The following is a 13,002-nucleotide window of genomic DNA, read 5'->3' as shown; positions in this document are numbered from 1 at the left end:
CAGAGGTTTTGAATTTCTAGGAAACTCCCCTGATACACCCTGATATCTGACTTGGGTTTGTTTATTATTTTTGTGGCTTTTTTGTTTATTGCATTTTGTGGGGTTTTTGTTTGTGTTTTCTCCCCTAGAGGTGAACTCCAGGCTGCTCTCCTCTCCCAGCTCATGAGCTTCCAGCTTGTAGCTACAATCTCAGTTGCTAGTTGCCCAAGTACATGACAGAGTGTTTCATACCATATTAATGGCATGTTTCTCTCCTTGCAGCAATGAAGATGATGAAGGTGGTACCGTGCCCTGCTGCTCTTCTCTTCCTAGTAGCTGCACTCAGTCCGGAGCTATCTCACTGTGCCAAGGTGCTGATCATGCCCACCATAGTCTTTGACAGCCACTTGCGAGTTTTCATGCGAGTGGCAGAGGCACTGACTGATCAGGGCCACGACCCTGTGCTGCTGCTTCATGAGGGTCGGGATGTGGAAACCTACCTGCCTGGCTTCCGTGTGCAGAGGTACTGGGGTATCTTCAGCACAGAGAGCGCAGATGTCTGGGTGCAGGAGAAGATAAAGCGTGTCTTCCAAGGGAAGATGACCTCTCTGGAGATGTTTTCCTTTTTGGAGAAGTATCTGGAAAACTGTGACCTGGTGCTGGGAAACTCTACCCTTCTGCAGAAACTCCAGCGTGAACGCTTTGACTTGCTGTTGGTGGACCCCAATGAGATGTGCGGCTTTATCCTGGCCCACATCCTCCATGTGAAATATGCTGTGATCTCCACTGGTTTCTGGTTCCCAGCAGAGATTGGTGCCACTTCCCCCATTGCCTATGTCCCTGAGTTCAACTCCCTGATGACAGACAGGATGAGCTTCTTTGGTAGGACTTGGAATCTCCTAGTTTACATGATCACTCGCGTGGCCACAAAGCTGGTCATCCTGCCCAAGTTTGAACGTCTCATGGAGAAGCACAGAGTGGAGCCAAAGACATCCATGTTGGACCTGGTCCATGGAACTAGCCTCTTCTTCCTCTGTAATGATGTGGTGCTGGACTTTCCCCGGCCAACGCTCCCTCATGTCATTTTCACAGGAGGGATCCTTGCTGAGCCTGCAAAGCCCCTCCCAGTGGTAAGTGCAGGAAAGCTTTGAGCTGTGATTGCATGTTGACCTGAGGAGTTAGTTATTCAGTGCAAATCTGCTTTCGAGGAGCCTTGTAAATGCTGGGAAGGCCCGGAAGTCTGGAAAGCGGCTGTGTTTTGGTGCCTGGATGCAGCAGGGAGACAGGGAACACAGAGGACTGTGGGGTTGCAGGGAGGATGTAGGATTAAATTGTCCACCTTGAAATGGGATTTGACATTACTGTCCATGTAAATTGGTGTGTGGATGTCCTGTAACGGCAGCGTTGTCCCTGGGACTTGAACATGAGTAGTTTGTTCCTATACATGAAGCAGGAATAGGAAGAACAATTAGTCTTTGTTGCTTCATGACTGATTTATGTCAATCTAGAATTTCCTCCTTAATCCTATTTCTTGCAGGGCGTTTCTGCCCTCAAGCTTGTAGTCTTAAGAACCCATAGGGGAGAGCTGTGCTTGCTCGCTCATCAAATTCAATGTGGAATCCCCAATTGTACAAAACTGAAGGGTATCATCCCCTTTTTCTCAAGGTCCTGCCCTCAGGGAAAACTCCTCAGGCATCCCAGAAGCTTTTCTCTGGCCTATACCTTGCTATCCCCAATAGTAAATTCAGAGGGACAAGCTCTTAAAGCCCTCAACTGAAGACGATATTGGAGTGGAGCAGGACCTGTCTGCCAGTCCTCCCATTGCCTTACCACTTTTACAAACACTGGGGAGAAAGACAGGAATAATGACACTTGGGCAGTCAGGTTTTCCTGGTGTCCCAACTGAGGGACTGAAATGGAGATAAGATCCAAGTTTCAAATGATTAGCAGCCTGTCAAGATCTCTAATTGGCAGCTTTAATTGAGACCGTGGGTGCCAATTTTTTTCAATGGAAAGCAAAAAGTGAGATCAGGTGCTTTAGAACAGAAGTTCTCCAGATGTGCATGGCTGCACATCACCCTTTCCCATGTGGCACAGCATGCAGGTAATGCAACGCACGTAGGGTGTTCCAAACGCTGTGTCAGAGAGTGGCTACCTCACAGGTCTTGCAAAAAAAAAATGGCTTGGTCCAATCTGGCCACGTACACACCTGCCTTATAAAGAAGGGAGTTGTTTGCTGGGCATTACTCATGCACTTCACAGCTTCCTGAACTGATCCCAGGGTGCCTAAGGGAAGAATGATGGAGATAAGTCTGGAGACCTGCAGCAGGCGGTGACTGCCGTGCTAGCAGGCAGGCACGTGTGTACCCGGGTTATAGGATGCCAGCAGAAGAGAGGGCCTCTGTAGATCTAGGTGTAGCTTAAGGAATCTCCCATCTGAACTGGAGCAGAGTTACGTAATTGAAGTGTTTATTTCCTCATATTTGAAACACGATTATTGCGAGTTCCGTAAATTAGGACACAGTGAAATACAGATATGTACCTGAGAGATGGTGAGAACTTTTGGTGGTCAACCATGCTTCCCTAGCAACTTGAATGCTATTTCTGAAAGTCAAATGTTAGGGCCTAATTGTAATGGATAATGTAATCATCTGTTCTATGAGTCATTGTACTTTTATCTAGAAAAGCAAAAGTAGTACTTTCACTTCTTTAGCAGTTTTAGTGCTTGTATTGCTCAAAAGACGTGAAACTCAAGAGAATGGAGAAACCAAAATCCCTTAGTTGAAAACTTTGATTCTTGGTTGTTAGGTTGGCTTAGGGCTTTTTAAGCTGTTCTGCAAAGTTAGCAGAAGCATTGACAAAGGACAAACATCCACAGAGAGTAACACTAAAATGTGCTTCGTAACTCTTCTGTACCATGGTCCCCCAACCTGTAGACTACTGCTACTAAGATATTCTGACTTAATCTTCCTTGTTTTTCTCCTTTGATAACAGGAAGAACTATTTTTTTCCCTTCATAATCTTCTGAAGTGTTTATTTCAAGGAAGTGTTCACATTCAAAGAAAGATTTCGGGAAACTTTCCTAAAATGCTCCTGACTGTGATACACAGAAAACTTGAAGCAGAACAGAATTCATAACAAGAAATAGGCTCAGCCCAGCCTGACATATAGCTTGTGTTTGCTCCACAGCAGTTGTGGCAGCTGATATCTTCTCCCTGCAGCCTTCTGTCCCCAGTCAAAAAAAAAAAGTAAGGACTCTGTTCTTGTTACACACCTGTTTATGTAGCATTACAAGTAGCCTCTAAATGAAGGGCAAACAGCTATGGCTTTTCCTGGAGCTGTAGCTACCTTTCTACCTGATGACCAAACACTAAATCTGCTACCTGTGAGTAGCTGTCAAGGATGGGTAGAAGTCTCCTGCCAAGAGGGCAAAACCTTCTGTCATATCCAAAAGCTTTCAGCATTGGCAAGTTTGTGGGGAATCTCTAGCGAGATGTTGTTCCCCACTCTGACTGCACAGAGTTTCAGCTGTTGTATCAGCCTATAGCTAGAGACCCTGACAAGCCTCCTGCCTTAGTGGTGATGGAAAATAGCCTTTCTCTTTTTATTCTGATTTTTTTCACTGCTCTGGCTGCTCCTATGTGGGCCCTTTGTTTTCAGAACCCTCCTCGCCAAAGAGTAACTGCCTTTCCTCCAAAGCCAGAGGTGATGCTATCAAACGCAAGTTTTGGACACCTCCCTGCAAGCTCCCAAGCCCAGCAGGTGTTCAAGTAATTTCTGCCTGGCTGGCTGCAGAAATCACAGTGGTTTTAGAATTTGTTGCCTGGTCAAAACCATGTAGCTTTGTGCTCCAGGTGGATTTGTCTTCATCATCTCTGTAGACAGTTTTCCACTGGCAGAGGCAACAGTGGGAAGGGCCTTTCTCCAACAAGACTTCAAGGCAGCTGTGTATGTTTTGCTTACAGGGACTGCGTCTCTGGGTGGAAGCAGCAGATGCAGGTGTTATTGTTGTCTCCTTTGGCATTGGGATTCGAGCTCTTCCAAGGGACTTGGTGGAGAAGATGGCTGGCGCATTCGCTCGCCTCCCGCAGAGGGTGGTGTGGAGGTGAGGAGGGAATGGGATTTTTCTTGAGTTGGATGAAAATCAATGTTGAGGGGATTCATCTCAAAACACAGAATTTGCTTTCCATCTCTTGATCTGACTGAATTCATGATTGTTCTCTGGGTGTTTCTTTTCCCTTTTTTTCCCCCTCCTTTATATACTCCCACAGATACTTTGGCCAGAAGCCAAGAAACCTGGGTGAGAATACATTGATGATGGGGTGGCTGCCCCAGAACGACCTGCTAGGTAAGACTGGGCTCTGTGTGTGTGTGTGTGTGCGCGCCACTAGCAACATCCCTGGAGTTTAGCCCAAACCACAGCAAAGGCATACAAGGACAACAGCACCTGTGTGGGTCTAAGTCTGTTGCTTGTTGTGAGTCTGATCTGTACAAAACATGGTCCTCAGCTCACACCTGCTTGAATCTGCCTCTTGGCCCCTATCTCCCTCATCCTCCAGGTGTTAGTTGGCAAGTTTTGGGCTCCTGAAAGCCAGGTATGTTCCCAAAGGGTAACATCCTCTCTGTTCAGCATGCCTGGTTTTCCTTAAACATACAAATGCTGTCTACAGAGGAAGCCCCCAGTAGCCCCGTTTCAGCGTGGAATGCGCTGACCTGCTGCTGTTTCTTTGCCCACAGGCCATCCCAACGTGAAAGCCTTTGTCAGCCACTGCGGGATGAACGGTATATTTGAGGCAATTTATCATGGTGTGCCAGTGGTGGGATTTCCTTTCTATGGAGACCAGTTTGATATTATGACCAGAGTGCAGGCAAAGGGTATGGGTATCCTACTGGACTGGAGCAGAGTAAAAGAAGAGGATCTTTACCAGGCCGTCATCACAGTTATCTCTGACCCCAGGTAAGGCATCTGGAGCATCGAGCTCTTCCTTTGGTGTAGACTGTAGGTAGGGACCAGCGTGTCTTTGTGTTGACCTCTACACAGCCTGTGGTGGCTTCTGGACCAAGCAGAGTTGCTAGCATTGTTCAACTGGCCAGACTCGTTAGTGCCTTGAAATTCTGAGGTGCAGTCCAGGAGACGCTATTCCAGTGTTTGCGGTTAGAGAGCGTAATCTAGTTCTGATTGGCTCTCTAATTTTCTTAGAAAGCTTTCTGAGATGCTGAGGCACAAACCTCTTCTCCTTTTAATGCCAGCCTGTCATCAAGAAAAGTGAGATCACAACCTCACCTTGGGATCTCCCCAGTCTCGTCCAAACAGCTTTCTGCAGAAACAGTTAGTGCAAGCAGTGGACTGCCAGCAGTGCTCCATCTGTTCCTTCTGACAACCAGACACTCTTCCCTTTTCTAGACCTGCTGCAGCAGAGAGACACAGGACTCCGAATTTCTAACAGGACACATGCGACTGCTAGTGTTTGAAATACTGTCCAAGAGCTTGATTTCTTTTTTTTTTTTTTTTGTTAGTGATTAGGACCTCTCAGCTACTGACCTCAGTGAAGTTGTTAAGGCATTGCAACTCAGTACCTTGAAGGATTTTGGCCAGTCATCAAGTGTGCAACTGTTTCTTGATGCTGGGTGAATTCTTTGGGTGCAAACTCCCCTCAGAAAGCAACAATCCACATGAACCCACTGAGCAGGGGCTTGGGAGCTGAACTGCCAGTCTCGTTAACAACATGCAGAGTACGATGCACTCTGGCTTGTGTTGCCATGGCTAATGATTTTCATCAGAGTGGCTTTCAGAGGCAGATAGGAAAAGAATTGTGGAAGAAGTTTGCCACTTTCCCAAGGTATTGTTTGGGACTTGAAAGCACCGCTGAATATCTCAGACCACTTCCCAGCTACAAAGCTCCTGTCAGAAGGATAACTTCTTGTCTTCTTCCCTTGCAGCTACAGAAAAGCAGCCAAGCTCATCTCAACTCTGCACCTGGATAGACCTATGCATGCGCTCAATAGGACAGTGTACTGGCTGGAGTACATCCTTCGTCACGATGGGGCACCCTATCTTCGCCCTGCTGTCTACGATCTCTCCTTATATGAGTACTTCTGCCTGGACATCTTGGCTCTTCTCTTGCTGTGTCTGGCCAGTGTTGGATTCATCATCTACAAATCTGTGATGTGGTGCAGAAGGAAGGGGGCCAGCCCCGTGTATCAGAACGGCAATTGTGTGAAGGGCCACTTCACAGAAGAGAAGAAATTGCAGTAGTGGCTCACTGTGTTCCAGGACACATCTCGTCACTGTGAAACAAACTGCTGCTGTGCCAAGAAATGTAAGGCATGCAGGCACAGAGAGAGGTGAAAGATCAGCAGGTCTGGATAAGAAGAAGGGGGGAAGGAGGAGTATTGCAAAGGCCTGCGTGAACACCGCTGTGTACATCACCTGTGGGCGGGGGTGTGAATTCAGGCATGGGTGGAAGCACTTGGCCAGGACACTGGGAATGGGGCATGGGTAGATAAACTTCCAGGGAGGACTGCAAGTTGTTCCCTTTCTATTGCACGTTGATTTAGATGCTGGTGTTGCTCTTCTGGCTTTTTGGATCTCCATGGAGGCTCTGCAGGTAGGAATAGCATTTCATGTGCGACAGGCACCGCTTCTCCTCTGCCCTGTTACTAAGAGCCCCATGAGTCAGGATTCCTTTATGCGCAGGTGAGGACTTGAAGTAGAGCTGTGGACAGGGAAGGGCACTGAAAGCATCATCTACAAGGGAATGAAATTAGTCTGGTTTAAGTTTTGCGGGTAAATATTGTTCTTCCTGCTTCCATCAACCCTCTGCAATCCTGTTTGTGTTTGAGCTAAATTATTATTTTTTTAAATAAAATTATATTCTTTCCCCCGTGTGGCAGTTCTCTCAGGATGTTGTTCAAGATGAAAGTGCTTTTTCTTCTTGTCACTGCTGCTACAGTCTCCATGTACCTGTGGATCCCTACAAACCTCTGTCAGCAACTCATTTTGGTCATCCCACAGGGTTTCAGGCAATGTCTTCTGTCCTCTGCCAGCGTGTGACACACACTCATGCCCACAGGGTCTCCAAACCTGTGATAAAAGAAGAATTTGGAACAGATGGAAGTGCCAGGACCACAGGAAGAGCAGCCAGTAGCTTGGAGAACTGGTCATAGGCAATGGGCCATACAGCACATTTATAGAAGCAACACACTCTGCGAAGAAAACAGATATGCCTGCTCATTTCAGTGTAAACAGGCATGCTGTTGCCCTGCTTGGGAACATGGTATGGAGCGATACTCATGTGTTTCTACTCACCCTGGGTTCTAAGGCAAAACCCATGCTTTTGCATAACCCACCCACAGCATTGGCTGGTGATCCAACTGGCAATGCCCCATGCAGAGGGTCAAAGGTTCCTCTTTGTGCTCTCAGCCAGGACCATCGCAGCACTGGCACCAGCTGGAGAGTAACCTCATTGCTACAGCTGCCCGCATTGGTGTTTCCAGACTCTAGCCTGTTGCATGTGTTTCTCTTTCCAGATGAAGGGCATGTTGCCATGTGCAACCTAGAGAACAGCAGTTTGGCTGTGCTCCTGGGACGCTCTGGGTAGGAACAGTGCTGAGCTCTGACTCAGTGGCTCCTCTGAGTCCTAGCAGTGCTGCCTTCCCTCCCCAATCCTCAGCTTGCAGAGGCGTTGCAGCAAAGAAGGCGCTGGATAACAATCCCATTTGCCATCAGGGATGGACGAGAAGAGCCCATACATGTAAGGTGGGACCTGTAACTATCCCATGGCAGAAGATGTTCTTCCTGGAGTTTCTTGCTGTCTCCTGGGAGATGCCCAAGCCTGGCCATGGTCAGCGATGGATATGGCAACTCATCGGTCTTGCTCTGTAGCAGTCCCGTGTGGCTTCGTGCCGTCTGAGCTGAGAATGTGGAGTCTAACTGTCTCCAATGGGAGACAGAGAGAGATCAGAGCAAGGTGACAAATAAGTAGTGAGAAAAGTGCAGGGATTGTAGATAAGTGGTAGAAACTGGGTACCTGGCACCTTTCTGTCTGTGAATTGCTATTTAAAGGTTGATGAAGTTTGGAGTTTTTTCGGAGGAAAAAAGATATTGGTGTAAGCTTTGCAGCATATTTGTTGTCAGTTGCCCTGTGGTGGCTTTGTTGTCATCTCCTAGCAGATGACTGTGGACAAGGGGCTGGAGGTGGGGCATTTTGCTCAGTTCTTTATCTCTGAGGTAGAAGAGCAAGATGATTACTGCTGCCTAACGTGAGAATTTGGCTATTTAGATTAGGCTGAATATGGCAAGTGAGTTGGGAAGCTTGTGGCTTGGTGACAGTGCTGGGTTGGTTTGAACTTAGAAAAGAACAAGGAGCGAGAGGATAAACACACCATGTTTGCAAACTGATGCTCCGGCTGAGTGGCTTGTCTCTGTCCTCTGCAGCCCGTCCATGTGGCAAACATGCTGAAGACGAGGGCCTTGCTTCAGTTCGGCTGTTCCCCACAGCAGTCGTCTCCAGCCTCGGAGGAGCTGCGGGAGAGGCTACCAACATTAGATTTGCCCAGGAAAATCCTTCAGGCCAGATACGGCTCACCAGTGCTGGCACCGCAGAGGATGCAGGGCATCACGGCCTGATAGGGCCAGAGACCTGCATGTTGTTCTGCTTGCAAGTAAAAGAGCAGCGAGAAATGTTTGAGACCGAAGGAGTCTGTGTGGGCTTACAAAAGCCTGAGTCTATCTTCCAGCTTACTGAGGATGCTGCCTTCTTGCTGTTCACAATTTCAGAAAGAAGTTCCAGCCAGCACCACATGTGGTATTAGCATGTTATCTCCTATCAGATATGCCCTTAACTCCTTGAGCTTTTCACGACTACTTTCATTTCCAAATGCAGAGCAGAGTGAGGAGGTATGTCTATTCAAGGAGTCAAAATACGTATAATGCATTAAAAAATGATGCAATGATTTGGTGAGAACTACTTTTAATGGAGTAAAGCAAAAACCTGCTCAATGATCCTGTGAGTAAGAAGTGGACATTCAAAAAGCATCCCAGAAGTGGAAGGAGCTGCGTATGGGTTTAGAAAATGTCAGGAGCCATTCTTTGAGTTATGGTGGGGGGTGTATTCTGGAAGTATTTGGATATACTCATTAAAGGTGAGGGCTCCTCGAGCTTTTCCAGCTTTATTCCCATCCACTATAAATCTTCTCTCTTCCTATTAAACACATAGCTTTCTCTCTTTACTTTTCTCCTTGTTATTCTTTCAGTATACAGAAGGAAAGTGTAACAAAGGCTTAAGCTAGTTATTAAGTTCAATTATGAATAATGAGTAGCCTGTCACACATTAAAAGCCTCGGAGGGGGAAGCAATGTAGGTGAGCTTTATCCTTCAGGCAGCTCTGCCTTCAGCTTGGTACCTGATCTCTGGGCAAGGTGTAGTTACCCCATGCCATCCCCTGTCACAGCAACAGAGGTAGGTAGGGCTCTGGCGTAACTGAAATTAAAGCTGTGATTTATGAGGCAGCAAGCAGGGAACAAGCCTTTTTATCACCCCCACTCCCTTCAAGGAAAACCAGGACATGAGTCAACACTTTTTGGAGGCCTGGAGAAACCTCACCCAGGAGCTGCAACCCCAGCTGAGCCCCGCACAGTGAAAAGCTGCCTTCTGCCCATTCTGCCTCCTGGCAAAGCATGGGGGGCGGGGGGGGCCTGAGCAGGATGCCAAAAGGCTGGCAGTCCCACTATGGCGTGCAGAACTCCCCGGGAGGGCCCCGAGTGGCTCTGCGGGCAGGGAGGTGTTTGGGGCATGCAGAAGCCAGCTTTTCAGGTTTGCCTACCCTGGCACCTCCTCACAAACCTGCTCCATCTGTGAGGCATGACCGCCCTGTGAGTGGGAGCCATCCTGGTGTTTGAGACACGTGTTTTCCAGGTGACAGCTACGCAGCTCTGCCCAGACCCTAGGCTGGGAGCAGTTCTTTGCTGGGGTCAGGGAGCAGGGGAAGCCACACGCTGGTGGTGCTTCTGTTGCGTCCCCTCTCAGCCCACGTCAGTGGCTGTACCACCGCTGGAGCAGGCAGCAGGGCCTGGCCCTGCCTCAAATGCTGCTCTCCTGCAGGATCTCGTGATTTATTTTTTTTTTTCTGCCCCAGTGCTTCTGTAGTGGGAGGGTCCTCACGTACCCCACGGCAGCATCCCCGCGGGAGCCGTGGCAGGGATCCCCATCCGTACCGGAGCGGCCGTGGGCCGCTGCAGGGCCACGTCAGCTCCGCGGCTGGTTTTTCCAGCCTGGTAAGGTGGCAGAACCAAACTGTGTCAACAAAATTTGGTTACTAAAGAGGAGCTGTCTCCCTCTGCAGGAGAGTGTGAAATCACTCCGGCTGCGAGACGAAAGCGTCGAGGAGGTCAAGCTACTTGAAGACGGTGATTTTGACTCACCCCGTCGTTAAATGACAGTGAGCAAAGAGTACCTCCGTGCCAGGAAACCTTTTTTTTTTTTTGGCTGACAAAGGGACCTGTGCACGGCTCAGCCCCAGTCATGCTCCCTCGATGGGCAGGCTCTGCTCAGGGACCTCTCCCTTATGGTCCCCACGCACCTCTGATACTCTCGATGTTATGGGCAATGCTCTCTTTTGATGCTTCCATGTTGCAAATACTTCCTACGGAGGAAGGGAATGATCTCAAGCTCTGTGGGTGTCCAGTCCCCAGCAGCACCCGTTTGCCATTGAGACCACTGTTGGAGAGGGCAAGTCCTCCTGTCCCTGCAGGGACCTCCCTGAGGCTGTGTCACAGCAGGTAGATCTGCACAGCAGAGCTTTCTCACCTGCAGCAGTGCTCCTGATAACCACTCCTCTTTCTCGAGAGCGGAGAATTATCAGATTGGTACAAAATTCCCAGCCCTAGTTTATTTGAAGAGGGAGGTTTCCTTGGAGGAACGAGCTGTGCTTCAGCATTGAGGATTACCTGGCTCACCAGCTGTGTTGCAGGGGTCAGAGTGTTTCAGGCTGCAGGAGTTAGCAGTCCTCTCCAGGCAGTAGCCATTTGCTGCTGTGGTGTCAGCCCAAGGGGTGACATGCAGGAAAACATGTTCCAAAATAAAGCACCATTCTCCCCAGCATGAGCGTGCAGATTGCTGTTCCTCATTCCTGGCAGAGAAAAGCCAGCTGCTAAGTTTGGCTTAAGCTCCCAGCAAGGTACGTAAAGGATAGTATGACACACGCCACCAGCGATACCCAACAGGAGTGTTCCTGCTGTCCCACCTAGGCAGGGACGGGAGATGGAGGTGACCTGCAGAACAGCAGCAGGTATGGTGGCACAGGGGGACTCCTCTGTGGCTGGCTTGCAGCAGAAGCCTGCTTGGTCACACTGTGCAAGGACCCTGCAGTAGCAGCTCCTTGGGCGATCTGTGCTCTCTCCTGGTATTGAAAGTGAGAGAAATTCCACTTGGAAATAGGGCAAAACTTTTGGACAGCAAGGTGGTAAATTTTTGGCAGGCTTTAGTGGCTGCACTGACACTTTTTGGCTTTTAAATCAAATTTAGTGCCTTTCAGAGAGAAGAGATGTACCGTATATTAGAGATTAGGATGTATTATCTTGGGAGTGCTGGGGGCGTGTGAATGGGCACCCCATCTGGGGTGCAGGAAGAACCAGCTGCTCTGTGAGGTTCAGGGAGCCCAGCATGATGGCAAAGTTGTCAGGGCAGCATCTGCTTGCCGGGGCTGGTGGCCAGACCACAGGATGAGGGAAGATCATGCCCTGCCCTGACGCTCATAGCAGACCCTGCTCGCTGGAGAGTGAAGGAAGCGAGTCCCAAAGATAGTGCAACGGAAAGCAGTTGATTGGGCAAGGCATGATCTCAAACGACAGAAAGACCCCTGTCTCTCAAACTGTGCTTTGGAAGGGCTCCCCAAAGTGCTTGTAAATGCCAGGGAAGACATTACACACCACAGGCACACCTGCACCAGCCAGCCAGGAGCTGGGTACCGTGCCTTTGAGGACAGCTGAGGGCAGCCAGTTGCTCCAAATAATTGACGGTTTTACTGGGGTTCAGGAAGCTTCTCCTTCTTCTTTTCTCAGCTGCTTCCCACTTGCTCAGGGACTGCTGCTGGGTAAGATGTCTCTCAGCCTCCAGCTGAGCCTGTTTACTCCAGCAAGGCCTCTCCACCTGCTGCTATAAAAGACTCTAGGTGGGATGCAGCTGGGGCTAGTTCCTGCTCAGCTTATCACAGATGGTGATATATTATCTTGGTGGTGTCAGTAGCAATAATGGTTGTGGAGCAGTCTTCTTAAGGAAAACTTTTGAATTATGATGGGTGGATGCTAATGATGGCCATCAGCCTGTTGCTCTGAAACATGCTGGGTACACTGGAGCACACTTGAAGTCTTTCTTACATAGATGAGCCAGGGGGTCCTGAAGTTATAGGAGCTAACAGAAATACACCAGTGAAATACCTCAAAGGAATTAAGAGGTGTTCCTCTAAGAAGGTGACACAGCTGACAGCCCAGCTGAAGTGCCTCTACACCAATGCACACAGTATGGGTAATAAATAGGAGGAGTCAGAAGCCATCATGCTGCTAGAAAGCTGCGACCTATTTGCTGTTACTGAAACTTGGGATGAATCCTGTGACTGGAGTGCAACTATTGATGGCTACAGGCTATTCAGAAGGGACAGGTGAGGAAGGAGGGATTGACTCATTGCCCTCTACATGAAGGAATCGATAGAGTGTGAAAAGCTGTCTCTGAAGAACAGTCACAAGCAGGTTGAAAGCTTATAGGTAAGAATTAGAGACTAAGGCAACAAAGGGAACCTTGTGGTTTGTGTCTACTACAGACTACCTGATCAAGAGGAGCCTGCTGACGAAGACTTCTTGCTCCAGCTATAGAAGGCATTGCACTCGCAGGCTCTCATCTTGCTGGGGGATTTCATCCACCCCCACATCTGCTGGAAAAGTAGCACAGCAAGCTGTAGGCAATCCAGGGGACTCCTGGAATGCGCTGAAGACAACTTCTTAAGCCAGGTAATAGAAAACCCTACTAGA

The 13,002-nt window shown here is 48.8% G+C and overlaps 1 protein-coding gene across 1 annotated transcript; it reads left to right on the top strand.

Moving 5' to 3' along the window:
• Positions 1-263: 263 nt before the first annotated feature.
• On the top strand, positions 264-6,235 carry LOC104370543 (2-hydroxyacylsphingosine 1-beta-galactosyltransferase). Its single transcript, XM_009989692.1, has 5 exons — positions 264-1,109; positions 3,945-4,084; positions 4,251-4,327; positions 4,717-4,936; positions 5,920-6,235. The coding sequence occupies exons 1-5, from the start codon at positions 264-266 to the stop codon at positions 6,233-6,235; spliced, it is 1,599 nt and encodes a 532-aa protein (XP_009987994.1).
• The last annotated feature ends 6,767 nt before the right edge of the window (positions 6,236-13,002 follow it).

The sequence above is a fragment of the Tauraco erythrolophus genome, chromosome 9 (assembly GCF_009769465.1).
Source record: "Tauraco erythrolophus isolate bTauEry1 chromosome 9, bTauEry1.pri, whole genome shotgun sequence".
NCBI classification, from domain to species: Eukaryota; Metazoa; Chordata; class Aves; order Musophagiformes; family Musophagidae; genus Tauraco; species Tauraco erythrolophus.
The sequence above is the reverse complement of the archived record's forward strand: the minus strand, read 5'-3'. Positions and strand labels throughout refer to the sequence as shown.

What these genes read in the sequence shown, in the direction of transcription:
- LOC104370543 (XM_009989692.1), top strand. Translation starts at nt 264, where the DNA reads ATGAAGATGATGAAGGTGGTACCGTGCCCTGCTGCTCTTCTCTTCCTA. An exon ending in CTGCAAAGCCCCTCCCAGTG is followed by an intron (nt 1,110 to 3,944) that starts GTAAGTGCAGGA and finishes TTTTGCTTACAG; the next exon opens with GGACTGCGTCTCTGGGTGGA. An exon ending in CCGCAGAGGGTGGTGTGGAG is followed by an intron (nt 4,085 to 4,250) that starts GTGAGGAGGGAA and finishes ATACTCCCACAG; the next exon opens with ATACTTTGGCCAGAAGCCAA.